This window comes from Cygnus atratus, chromosome 12 (assembly GCF_013377495.2).
Source record: "Cygnus atratus isolate AKBS03 ecotype Queensland, Australia chromosome 12, CAtr_DNAZoo_HiC_assembly, whole genome shotgun sequence".
Taxonomy (NCBI): domain Eukaryota; kingdom Metazoa; phylum Chordata; class Aves; order Anseriformes; family Anatidae; genus Cygnus; species Cygnus atratus.
The window spans coordinates 12,141,362-12,154,887 of NC_066373.1; the positions used below are offsets into that span (position 1 = coordinate 12,141,362).

General features: G+C 48.8%; 1 protein-coding gene across 5 annotated transcripts in view; it reads left to right on the plus strand.

Annotated features, from left to right (window-relative positions):
* Positions 1-749: 749 nt before the first annotated feature.
* The window catches only part of PSKH1 (protein serine kinase H1), a 38,898-nt gene continuing 26,121 nt past the window's right edge, over positions 750-13,526 (plus strand). The window contains exons 1-3 of one of the 5 annotated variants that reach the window (XM_035543233.1): positions 750-839; positions 1,452-1,613; positions 2,762-3,793. In XM_035543233.1, coding sequence (XP_035399126.1) covers positions 2,849-3,793 — 945 coding nt within the window. In that variant the 5' untranslated portion in view covers positions 750-839; positions 1,452-1,613; positions 2,762-2,848. Of the gene's footprint in view, positions 840-1,083; positions 1,166-1,451; positions 1,619-2,761; positions 3,794-13,526 lie in introns of those variants that run through there. The other 4 variants (XM_035543234.2, XM_035543236.2, XM_035543237.2 and 1 more) reach the window with 4 other exon arrangements.

Here is a 13,526-nt window from a genome sequence, read left to right on the forward strand (position 1 = left end):
CCAAACTTACGATGTTGTAACTGATTTATCACTGGATGGATGTTCTCCGTAACTATTCTTCTCCTTGGCTTCTGCAGTGAGTTGTGGGGTCCCTCCTGGCCTTGTCCCTGGGTAGTTTTCAGGGCGGATGTGCTGGCTCATTGTGGATGTCTGGTGCAATGTTCTCTTGGCTCTGGTGGGCTTCCATGGCATAAATAATGCAAGAAAGAGATGTTCCGATTGAAGTTCTCAGAAATCTGTGGTTCTGGCCCGGGAGTTCAATACATGTTGGCTCTCTGTTTGCACTGACAATTAGCAGCAGTGAAGGAGATCTACAACTGCCTCGATTGATGTTCTCATGAGCCAGCCAGGAAGCAAAGCTGTGAGGAAGCTGCTAATGGACAACACAAAGCCCCAGGGAAAGCCGTCCTCTGTGAGGTTATCGCTGCCGGGGCTGCGGGTGGCACCTGGGGGCGGACAGGCACCCACAGCGCCCCTGAGGAGCTGCCTAAAATGGGGGCGGGGGGGGGGTGGTGGTGTCTGCTTAGCGGGAACATGTGCAGTGCTGCCATACGGGGCACGGGCTGCCCGTGCCGCGGGGACGCTGCGGGCAACATGTGGCGTGGAGACACCCCCACAACCAGCACAGCGGGGCGGCGGGGCCGGGCACCCCTCACAGCCCTCCAGGGGCCCGCCCTGCCTCGCCCTCATGCCCGGGCCTCTCCGCCCCCTCCCCACCCCTCGCCTCCCGGAGGCCGCCGGCAGGGGGCGCTGCAGGAGGCTGCCCCCTGCCACGGGCGTGCGCGGCGCGCGGCGCTGACGTCGGGAGGCGGGGCCGGGCCGGGGCCGAGCGGCCCGAGGTGAGTGCGGGGCCCGGCACCGAGACCCCGCGGGGCGGGGGGGGGGTCACGAGAGCCCCGCTCCGTGCCCGGCCCCCGGGGCTCCGCCGGCGGCGGAGGAGGTGGGCGCCGGGAGGGGAGCCCCGCTTCCCTGACACGTCCGTCCCCAGCCCCCGGGGGGTCCCTGGTCGCTGCCTGCCCTCCGCCGGTGCCAGCCGTGGGTTCCTCTCGGTGCCTTTTCCTCACCGCCGGGACGCTTCGCCCAAGGGCTCCTGTAGGGATCACTCCGTTATAGTCTTGTTGAGGTGCTCTCGTTCCACGGCTCTGCTAACTTAATGCGCCCCAAGGTGCGGTAGTGCTGGGGAAAAACTCTGTGTAAGGCATGATTCAGGAGTAGCATAAATATTTCATACGTTAGTCGTCACAGTACTCTAATCTGAGGGAGCACCCAGCTACAGGACAGCCATCGGTGAATCCAAGTCTTAGTTAAGTGTTCTGTGAAGTTAATTGCGCTGTGGTGCAGGTGTGCTCGTGTCTGACTTTGGTACAGCCAGTAGGTCTTCCGCAAGAAGCTACCGTGTTGGTGTCTGATTTTAAAAATGAGTCCTAACTAAATCCGTATTTTCTTTCCAGACTGAATGTAGAGCCTGAACTTCTTCCTGATGTCCCTCTAAAACACCTCTTTCCCCCCACGTAATGCTCCTGATGGAAGACCATCTAGGGTCCCTGTTCTGCTGTTCGTGCTGAATGGTTGCGTGGAGAGGTGGTGGATGAGTGAAGATACGCTTGGTGGTGGTAAGGTGGGCCATTACATCTCAAGGCAAAGAGCTTTCCTGTAGTCTTCTGCAAATGCTGAGGCACCATGTCGATGGGCTCCGAGCCAAAGAGGAGAAACTTAAAACTGCTCAGCTAATTGCCAGAATGCATGCAGGCAGTTTCTCCACCTCCAGATTGTTTTAATCAGGACCTAAAGTAAAGACTTGCTGAAGCGCAGCTGATTTGGCTCTGTTGGAATACAGTGTGGCGAGCAAGACCTCTGTTTGCTCCAATCTGGAACAGCTGGTAGCAATTCCACTTCCTTATTGCAGCTAGACGCAGCTCTGTAGGGAAGAACAGAAGTGCAGCTTGGTCTCTGAACATGCAAAAAAAAACAAAACTGAGTCAGGACGCTTCTTAATGTCAGAGCCCAACTTGATTTCGTAGGGCTTGGAGAATGAAGCTAAAAGCTTTCTCTGGTTAAACAAGATCTGTTTTTTTTTTTTTCCTTTTTTTCCAAGGGGTGCAGTAAATTAATTGGTAAAAGGCATTTTAAAAGCAGCCTGCCTCTGTCTCCATATTCCTTGCCTCTGCACAGTTTCATTGATCCCTAAGAGCTAAGTAGTGAGAGATTTAAAACACCAGTACGAGTTACAATATAAAGAAAATGTTAGGAGGGTTCGTTGAATGAACAAGCTGCTGAGATAGTTTGTGGAGTTTCTAATTAGAAATTTCAGAACTAAAAGATTTGGAACGTTGGGTGTCTTACAAAGTTTATCAGATTGAACAAAGCTAAAGCAAACACTCAGCTCTTTCCTTGAGCTTTGTTCAGCAGCCGGGGTTGGATGAGGTGACCTGCAGAGGTCCCTTCCAATCTCAGCTGTTCTGTGATTCAGTGCTCAGCTGGGAGGCAGCTTTAGACAAACTGTGCTTAATGAAAAGGGGAGCTATAGAATATCCACGGACATCTGTTCTGACCAGGACTGGTTTTTTTATAGGCACTATCTTGTGATGAAAGTGGCAAAGCGTTGTGTGTGCTCTGTAGTGAAGTACGGTGAAAATCCCCAACTTTTAGTTTGTGGTAGCATGGCTCTGTTGAGACATGAACCGCTGGCATTTTTTCTCATTTGAAACTTGACTGCCTTGATTCCCGTTCATCTGTTCTTTTTTCTTGTCCTTTTTGTAAGGTTCAGATGTGGGAGTTGCTGCAGATGTGGTTGCTGCTGATGCTGCCCTGGGAAAATGCCTTGACAGGGAATTAACACCCTTCAGTGATGGGCTGTGGGACAAGCAAGGTTCTTCCCGAGCCCCCCAAAGATGTGCAGCTAGATCTGGTTAAAAAAGTAGAACCTTACACAGGTCACAATGACATATACAAGCATTTCATCAAAGATGACTGTGGGACTGTCATCAAAGCTGGCTCTCCCTCGCCTCCGCGTCACGCTAACCCATATCCCGGTAACCACCTGCCTACCCACGTGGACCAGCCTGAACCCCGCAAGAACAAAGTGGCTAAGTACCGTGCCAAATTTGACCCCAGAGTGACGGCCAAGTACGACATTAAAGCCCTGATTGGAAGAGGAAGCTTTAGCCGCGTTGTACGGGTGGAACACAAGGCTACCAAGCAGCCCTATGCGATCAAGATGATAGAGACCAAATACCGGGAGGGGAGGGAAGTGTGCGAGTCGGAGCTTAGTGTACTACGGCGGGTTCGGCACACCAACATAATCCAGCTTATAGAGGTGTTTGAGACCCAGGACCGTGTATACATGGTGATGGAACTGGCAACTGGAGGAGAACTGTTTGATCGAATCATTGCGAAAGGCTCCTTCACGGAGAGAGATGCTACGCGTGTGCTGCAGATGGTATTAGATGGTGTGAGGTACCTGCATACGCTGGGTATCACGCACCGGGACTTAAAGCCCGAGAATCTGCTCTACTACCATCCTGGGACGGATTCAAAAATCATGATTACGGACTTTGGACTGGCAAGTGCTCGGAAGAAGGGCGATGACTGCCTGATGAAAACCACCTGTGGGACCCCAGAGTACATTGCTCCTGAGATCCTGGTCAGGAAGCCGTACACTAACTCCGTGGATATGTGGGCACTGGGTGTGATCTCGTACATCCTCCTGAGCGGCACCATGCCCTTTGAAGATGACAACCGCACCCGCTTATACCGGCAGATCCTGAAAGGAAAATACAGTTACTCGGGCGAGGTGAGTGTGGCAGGGTTTAAGGTGAGGGGAAGTCGAACAAGAAGCTCTCTGTATGTGGGTCTGTGTGCTTTCCAGAAGCTGGTTGGCTTGTGCAGGGCGGTAATGTTAGCAGCTTGAAAAATTTGTGATTCTGGCCTTCAAAATCCCTTTATGTTTTCTCTCTGTTTTCCAAAAGTGCTCCCATTGCAGCACAGTGAGCTTCTTGGGGAAAAAAAAAAAAAAGTGTTTCTAAAGAAAGATCAGTTCCTGTAGAACAGAACTGAAGGGACTGACAGAACTGGAATACTTGTGGATTTCTAGTTGGGGTGCTATTGAAACTCATGCCAGGCTGAGTTTTTGAAATGTGACATGTACGTACCTAGTTGGATTTCAGATACAGCTCCAAGTGTAGTCTGAAAAATACTGCTGAAAGATAAGGCTACGGCAGACAAAGGAGCACATGCTCTTTAGGTCCTGAGGCATGAGCCTTTTTTTAAATTGATCCGCACTGCTTCCTGAGCTTAGTGAGTGACAAAGTTGAGACTAGAAGGATGGTTTTCATCGTAACTATGGAACAAGAAAACTTAAGAGACAGTTTTTGGGCAGAAGATTGGTGCCTCTGCTCTGCCAGAGTCCCATCACTCTGCAGAACAGAACTAGCTGCACACGGCTACCATGACTTTTCTCATGTGAAGGGGCCAGTTCTTTCTGATGCACGTTGACTAGCAGAACTCATTCAGGTGCACGCATCCCCCTGTAGGTTCTCATTCAAGCAGCAGGTAGGTACTGACTGCTCAGTCTGAATGTTTATCGCTAGACCGCAGACTTTAGAGCTTTCAGGAGTACTTATACAAACTTGGATTTGGTCCTTTTTCATTCACTCCATTGTTCTTGTTTGGGCCACTTGTTTTTCTACTCTACTTCCAGCTCTTTCCTTTTGAAGGAGTGATGTGGTAGTTTTTTTGCATGTGAAAGTTTGTCGTCTTTTCCCCACGTGAGCTTTATGAGACCCAAATGTCTGATCCTCAGAGTTCAAAGGATTTGTTAGCTGGAGGTGGCATCTTGATGAAGGTGGCATCCTGCTGAACTGTTGCAAACTAAAAACTGTTGCAGATGGATTGAGGGTGTCTTTATTTTGGCAGAGCAACCTTTCAAACTTGCTACCTTTATTCCAACTTTTCTAAGTCAGTTTCTAACTTTCTAAACTAAAGCTTCTTTCTGTCTGACCACGGTGTGGGAGTGCTTGGAGTCGTTTTCCCTCTGTGAGTTCTTATTTCTTTGTAGTGCCTCAGGTTCCTTGCATGTTCCTTGTGTTGCTTGCGTGATTCTGTGTCGGCCCCGTGTCTCAAGGTGCTAGAAGGTCAGTGAGACCGATTCTGAATTTGCTTCTTCCCTCGTGGTACCTTTTTTAATCTCATTTTTGCTGTAGCCTAGAGAAGGGTAACTTCTGATCTTTGAGACAGGGAGATTATTCATGTTGTTCAGTATGTTGAGCACCAAGGCTTTGTGTTGTGGCATAGAAAGGTCTCTGGTTGTTCACATCTTCCCGTAGGGTTTCTGATACTCTATTTGTTTGGGCTTCTCTGAGCACCTGGCTGATGAGGTAGAGAGCAGTGTGCGGTCTCTCTGAGAGATTTCCCGAGTGTTACGAGCTGATGTGGGGCTGGTATGGTGTACAGGTAACTTGGTGCATTCCATCTCATGTCTCCAGCCCTCAGTGCATGTGCTTGTGGATGTGGAATTTTGTGACTTGGATCGTTTTTCACTTGCTCTTTTTTACTTTTCTGCAGAACTTTTGGCTAAGTTTAGCGTGATAGTAGTAAGGAGAAGTCCGAGAGAGGTCACCTCACAGATAAGGACATAGGCAAAGCAGAGACGTTTAATGCCGCCTTTGCCTCTGTCTTCAACACTGATGATGAGCTTTGGGACCCCAGGTGCCCTGAGCTGGAGGACTGTGATGGTGGGAATGATAAACTCCCAACCGACCCTGAACGTGTGTGGGATTTGCTGCTCCACCTGGATCCATACGAGTCCATGGGTCCAGATGGGATTCATCCCAGGGTGCTCAGAGAGCTGGCTGACATCATCGTGGGACCTCTCAATTATTTTTCAGTGGTCTTGGGAATCTGGAGAGGTCCCTGTTGACTGGAAGCTGGCAAATGTTGTACCAATTTTCAAGAAGGGAAGAAAGAAGAACCTGGTAAATACAGGCCTGTCAGTCTCATGTCAGTGCCTGGTAAAATTAGGGAGAAGATTATCCTGGGAGTTATTGAAATGCACCTGGGGGACACTGCAGTCATAGGTCACAGCCAACGTGGGTTCACGGGGCGTAGGTCCCATTTGACTAACTTGATTTCCTTTTATGATAAAATCACCCATCTATTTGATCAAGGGAAGCCAGCTGATGTGATCTTTTTGGACTTCAGCAAAGCTTTTGACACGGTTTCCCATAGGATCCTACTGGACAAAATGTCCAGCATACAGCTAAACAAAAACATCATCCGATGGGTGAGCAATTGGCTGATGGGCAGGGCTCAAAGGGTTGTGGTAAATGGGGCCACATCTGGGTGGCGGGTGGTCACCAGTGGGGTCTCCCAAGGCTCCATTTTAGGGCCAGTCCTCTTCAATGTTTTTATAAATGATTTGGATGTAGGACTAGAAGGTGTTTTGAGCAAATTTGCCGATGGCACTAAACTTGGAGGAGTTGTGGTCTCTGTTGAGGGTGGAAAGTCCTTGCAGAGAGATCTGGACAGATTGGAGAGCTGGGCGATCACCAACCACATGAAGTTTAACAAGAGCAAGTGCCCGGTGCTGCACCTGGGACGGGGCAACCCTGGCTATACGTACAGACTGGGTGACGAGACACTGGAGAGCAGCCCCACAGAGAGGGATCTGGGGGTTGTGGTTGACAGCAAGCTGAACATGAGCCAGCAGTGTGCCCTGGCAGCCAGGAGGGCCAACCGTACCCTGGGGTGCATCAAGCACGGCATCGCTAGTCGGTCGAGGGAAGTGATTGTCCCGCCCTACTCTGCGCTGGTGCGGCCTCACCTCGAGTACTGTGTGCAGTTCTGGGCACCGCAGTACAAAAAGGGCGTGAAACTGTTGGAGAGTGTCCAGAGGAGGGCGATGAAGATGGTGAAGGGCCTAGAGGGGAAGACATATGAGGAGCGGCTGAGGTCACTGGGCCTGTTCAGCCTGGACAAGAGGAGGCTGAGGGGAGCCCTCATCACGGCCTACAGCTTCCTCACGAAGGAGAGTGGAGGGGCAGGCGCCAATCTGTTCTCTTTAGTGACCAGCGATAGGACCCGAGGGAATGGTGTCAAGCTGTGGCAGGGGAGGTTCAGGCTGGACATCAGGAAGAGGTTCTTCACCGAGAGGGTGTTTGTGCACTGGAACAGGCTCCCCAGGGGTGCAGTCACGGCACCAAGCCTGTCAGAGTTTTAGAAGCGTTCGGACTGTGCTCTCAGTCATATGGTCTGAATTGTTGGGTAGACGTGAGTGGTGCCAGGATCCTTGTGGGTCCCTTCCAACTCGGGATATTCTGTGATTCTTTCTTGTGAAACATGGTAACTGGAGTCACATAAGCAAGGGACGGGATAGTGTTGACCTGCAATAAATTGTGCTCATGATACCAGTTGTTGAGGTTAAAAACAGAACTGAGGCATGATGCAAGACCAAGTAAGTTTGTCCACAACAAACATCCGCCAATTTATCATTTGGTCTCTCAAAGTGGTCCCATGGGGAAGAAAGGCAATCTGAATAGTCCATAAGTGATGGTGAGCTCTGAACGTGCTGCTTGGCCTTCAGAAGAAATGATTTTGGTTAAATGCTTCTAAACATTATCTCGTTTCTAGTATTCAAAAGCCAACTGATACTGGGTTTAGTGTTACTAGTGCACATGTCCCTGCTGTGCCATCTCCATTGTGTACCTGCGTGTGAATGTTCGTGTGTGTGGTTCCTGCTGGGAAAAATGCAGAACTGAAAAACCTACAAGGAAGGGGGAAGCATGAGTAAATTAAGGTGTTCCATTTGAAGAATGAACGAACAGACTAGGGCTCTTCATCCAAAAAAGTGCTTGAGGGGGTGTGTGTGTGTGTCCCCTGGGGTAACTTCATTTGATGTCCTCTAGTCCTTGTGCCAGAACTGAATCCTTTTGAGAGTTTTTGACTTCCTTGTGTTTAGGGCCACTGGATTCTTGTAGGTTGCAGAAGCGAAGGTAGCATAGTGGACAAGCACTACCTAGGCTGTATGTGTCTTGAAAGTGCCACTGCGCAAGCCTGAAGCATTTTACTTCTTATCCCACCATAAATGACGTAGTTTACAAGGCTGTTGTGGAGGCTGTGATGTGGATGGTTGTTTTGGGAAGCTTTTAGATGTTTTACTGCTTTGGAGTAAGGTATGTGTCAGCCAATAGCCTGTATCTTTTGCCCAGATGCTTTCTGCCCTCCCAGCGCCAGGGAAAATGGATGCTTTAATTTACTGCTGTAATTAAGCCTGTGCCCCTGAATTGCAGACACATTTGACTGTAGCTGCATGTTGGCAGGAGAAGCAGTAACAGGCTGCCCAGTTTATGTGTAAATTCTAGGTGGAAACAAAGTGAGCCAGAGATGTAGAGGTGTCTGGCGTGTTTCCTGTACCTTGCCAGCTTTCTTAGTCATTTTCTGGGCTTTTAAATGCTTCCAAATGTCTGATGTGCACAGAAAATTGGTCTTTTTTGTGTCCCACTGGAAGAAGTGGGAAGATGTCAGAAATGGGCCCATTGATATATTTGTCAGATTAATGGAAACAGCAGGAGCCGTAAGTTCTGGTTTATTTGGAACAAGATTGGGCAGAATGCTTGACTGTGTTGCAGAAGCATCTTGGAAAGATTCAGAAGCAGAGGTTTCACGGAAACGACTTTTTTTTCCTTTCTGTAATACAAACTTTGAAGATGAGAAATGGAAGAGGAAGCTTTAAAAGAAGCTGCAAAGCAGTGTGCCTGGAGCTGGCAGCCTGAGCTGTGTGGCTTGGACAAGTTTCAGTAACGAAGGACTTAGGAGAGGGAGCTGAATTCCCAAGTGTGCTGCTGCGCTGTCACGTTGCAGTGGTGGCAGGAGTTTGAGAGTCGGCCCCAAGTCCCACTTCTTAAAGATCTGGCCTTAAAACCTGGACAGGAAAAAGCTGTATTGAGAGAGGAATAAAAGCCACCACGCATGCTGACCGGAGAAGTAGCTCCATTTTCTCAAAAAACAAGTGAGCTCGTGTCCAGCTAACGTAATTTCTTTGACTGGGGCCTACTTAGCACTGCTCTCCTGTTCCTGGAGCGTGAGCTGTGTTTCAAGAGGCTATTAGCAGATCAATAGGAGAGGTCTCCCATAATAGCTTATTCAGGTACTGCTGACATCACTGCCCTGATTATCTCCTGTGTCTCCTTCTGTACTTTCTGAACTGCTTGGAGTAATGGGCAGGGTGAGGATGAAGAAAGGCTAGCTTTGTAACTTGGCATGCTTTTCTGGGCATCTCTGAGCAAGAGTTACATGCCTTGAAGTAGTCTGCTACAAAACCATTTTCTTTCACTTGCTTTATTACAGCTCACTAAAAAAATCGGCAATATTTTAATTGAAGTTGTGAGGATAAAAGCAATTTCTGGGGATCTTTCTGTAATTTAAAGTTGTCTGAGAAATAAAGTTGGGATTCCATTCACAGTTTCCTTTTGAATTGGAGACGGTGAAAATGAACATCAGACCATCATTATCCTCCTAAGACAGGCTTGTTCTGATTCTGTTTCAAAGCTTTTCCTTCTATTGAATACCGATATTTTTATGTTGCTTAACACACCTGGGAAATTTGCTGGAAGAAGTGGAATATAATGTGTTACGGATGAATTGGGAAACCAAGCTAGAGTCTGATTGTCCTGGTTTTGGTATATGATCTTGGCAGGTCACTTCTCCTCGTCTGTTTTTCTATTCATAAAACAGGATCAACTTTTTGCAGTTGTTCACTGCGGGTGAGGCTGGTGGGTGCTGGTGCAGGAACATCTCTTAATGGGGAGCTCATTGGAGTGTGTGTTTTAAATTGAAGCAATTGTAGAAAATGGAACAAACCAAGAAAAGCAGTTAACAGGTTGTATGAGTTGGACAGCGCTGACCCAGAGGTTCCAGAGACTTGAAGATGAAGTAGCAGCGGTATGTAACCTCCTGTTCAAGATCACTGGTGCAATAAAACCTTCAGTAAGAAGGGTGATGCTTGTTTTAAACAGGGCTCCAGCAGTTGTCTAAAGAATTAAGGTCTAGTAAATTTGAGACCACCCCTAGGAAAAAGAGTTTGAGAGCAAAAAGCTGGATGTTGGTAGTGGATGCACTGATAAATGTGACAGAAGGAGAGACATGTTTGATAAACTTTGTGGCTTTTTTGAAGGAAGTTGGGCCTTGCAAGTCTGTCTGTCCTCTGCAAGGTACTCAGCAGCCTTGCGGAGAAATGATCTGATTTGGTGTAGCTTTCCTCAACTTTCCAGTGGAGGTTAATAAAGATCCTCACCAAAGACTCTTACAGGAGCTCCGCAGCTGCAATGCAATAATGGCCTTTGTGTGGATCAACGACTCCCTGAAGAGGAGAAGCACGAACTTGAAACGCGTGGTCAGCGTGTCATGGTGAAGGAAAACACTGGAGTCGGAGGGATCTGTGTCCTTCTGTCCAAAAGCGATCGGGACCAAGTTTGCTAACGAAGCAGCACATTTGCTGATGGAACAGAGTTCATTTGGGCAGTAAAGACGAGGGCTGTGCACCTCCTGGATGCAGGTGCTGCAGACCTTGGTAGTTGGCCTGAGTTCAAAGAGCACCTGGATGAATTCATGGAAGACTAATCAACGGAGAGATGCGCATTAAAAAAAAATGCAAGTATAAAGAGGTCACTAAGACACAAGTTTCTGAGGCTTGAGGGCCTGGAGGGGGGTGGTGTTCAGTTGCAACACAGTGCTTGTTTTCTTCAGCTAGCTGCAGAAAAGACGTTGGAGACACCAGACTGCACTAGTTGATGTTTAATCCGTCCTCTTACATTCTTAACTTTTGGATTTAGTAGAGCTGCTGGTCTTTCCTTCTCTCAGCCTGGAGCTTTGTCCTCTCCCAAGAGCTGCTGAGCTCGGAGGTGTTTTGTGTGGTGTGCTTGCTGGTGTGCCATGGCACTCAGTCGTCCCGTCTGACTTTACTGCAGTAGGTACCATGTGTTTTGTGGGGTCTTGGCTCGTGGTTTGCAGGCAGTGCTGCTTCTACCAAGCTTCAGGATCAGATCAGACCTGAGGCTCGCCAACTCCCATGGGCTAATTTAACTTGTTGTATGATACTCCATTGGTAAGGCTAGAAATGTAAAAAGTAAGGAGGGTAAACATCTCCTGTTAAATAGAAATGTTCTTGAACTCTCTAATTATGACCCAGTGCTGTAGTTCCTCTTACGTGGGTGAAAAAGTGGGCAGCGTATACAGGCTTCTTGGTGATGAAAAGTGTTTTGCAGATGACAGTGTTAGTTTAACTTCCCTTTCTCCTGCAGAACCGTTTTTTTTTCCTTTGGAGAAATGAGTCTGTATTGACATTATGCATCTATAAAGGAAAATGTGGTGTGAATTGTGTTCTGCTTGTGACTCTTGCCCCTCTCTGTTTGGTGACTCATTCAGATTTGAAGTACGACCACAAAACCCGTCTCCTCGTTCTGCCTGCCTGGCTTGCTCCCTGCTGCCCTCGGTGTGATTTCTTCTTTCTTTGACAGCTTCCCTCGCTGCATGTTTTTGCTGTTTAGGTTTTTGCTTATTTTCCTTGTGCCCTTAGCAGGCTGGGTCAGCTCTAAGATGCAGTCTTCCAAAACTGTCCCTGCTGCTTCCAGTGCTGGGTGTGAAAGGGCTCTAGGAATTTTGGGGACAGCTGCCGAAGCCCCGTGTTTAAGCAGTTCTTTGTGATCCCATGTGTGTGTGGTGCCTTTCCTCACTGATTTCATGTGCAATAAAAGCCCTTCTGCAGCTTTAGAGCTGTGAGTGTGGTTTGGGGATGTCTCTCCGGGGACTGAGCAGGCAGAAGCAGGCAGACCTGGTTCCCTGCCCCGTTCCTGTTTGTGCTCAGTGGTCTCAGCTGTGCCAGCACAGCTGTCTGCAGCTGCACAGGCAGACTGGTACCTGAGTTTGCTTGGAAATAGGGGGTTTACTTCTCTGTCAGATACCGTGTGTTGGCATAAGTGGTGGTGGTAGCAGCTGTTTGTGCTGGAGGAAGGGTTGGGGGGGAGTGATGCCAGGGAGGAGGAGAGATGCTGCTCTTGCTGAAAGGAGTAGTTTCTAGTGTGAGGAAATGTGCATGGGGTGTTCTGCTGCTTAGCTTTCCTTTTCCTGTCCTCGTGGAACTACTCCACCTATGTGCACCAGGGCCACCTTTAAACCTGCGGGTGGGTGACTTGACTGATACTGAATTCAGGTCATAAAAAAGATGCACTTCTGTTGTATGTGGCTAAAGCCTAGAAACAGGCAACTTGGGTGCTGAGGTCCTGGTTCTGAACTGGTTTGAAATCTGGGAAGTTTGTTCTTTTATTTGTGAGAGGGTAACAGCCAAGTCTGGGGCGATGTATTCTACCCTGGCTCTAGAAAGCCTCTCCTGAACATTTTTAGTTTGATCGTTTCAAAGGAGACTGGTTTCTACCTGGCTGGAGCCTCTGGAGTTCTGTTTCTCTTTGGGGTTGTTTTCCTAGAAAGGTGAACACTTTGGAGAGTTGCTTTTACTTTCTGCAGTCAAGGACGAGCAGTTTTTGTTGATCATCTTTGTGCGTCAGCAGTTACATCATGCTGATGGTATTTTAGGTAAAAAAGACCACAGAACTGAGGATAACTTTTTACCAACAAAAAGGAATGTCCTTTAACAAGATTAGGGACTGTAGTGTAGCCTACACTCCTCAGTAAGGCTGAGGTGGTGTAGCCATGACTTCATGTGGTCAAAATACCCGAGTTACAGTTGGTTTCTTCAGGGGACATCATTCCTCTGACTGCCCCTAACGTCCTTCGGTGGCGATCTGGTTGCTGGTGTCGATAAAGCGTGCTGTTTTTTCTCTGCTGTCACTGCTGTTCATGACAAATGCCTCCCCCTTTGCATTGGAGGGTCTCTTTGGACATCAGTATTCAAACCAGTGTCGCCTTTAGGTTGGTGCCCTAGAGCTGTGAATGGTTCAGACACCATGCAAGCTCCTCCTTCACCATCCTTGAGACTCCCGTATATTTCCGTGCCCTCTGTAAACACCGAGGGGCAGCTGGATCCCCTCTGCTTTGCCTGGAGGGCACTGAGCTGTGGCGCGGGACCACGCCAGTCTTGTCTCAGAGGAGCTGAGCAGTTGAGCCATCAACTCCTACGGGATGACTGAGCAGGAAACTGGTTCACGAGTGGAAGGTGAGCGTCAAGGAGGGTGCTTTGTGGAGGCGTCTGCATGGCCTCCACTGCAGGAACATTGGGCTGTGATGTTTGGGTAGCCTGCAGGGAGATGGCTCTCCAGCTGCGCGTACATCAGCTTGTGGAGGAAGAGCTTTAAGGGGTGGTTGCAACACGTCTGCCAGAGCCCTGGTGACCTGGGTAGGAGTGGTGCTGATGTTACCCTTGAAGACCCTCTGTGGTCACCTGGGCTTCTTGCCACAGCTGCAGTAAATGCTGTGCCACCTGTGAAGTGTCTGGGTCAGATTCAGCGCTTGGTGGAGCAGGGCTCAAGTGCTTGTTCAGGGTCTATCTACCTGGTTGTTGGTGCTGGGATTAAGTTCTT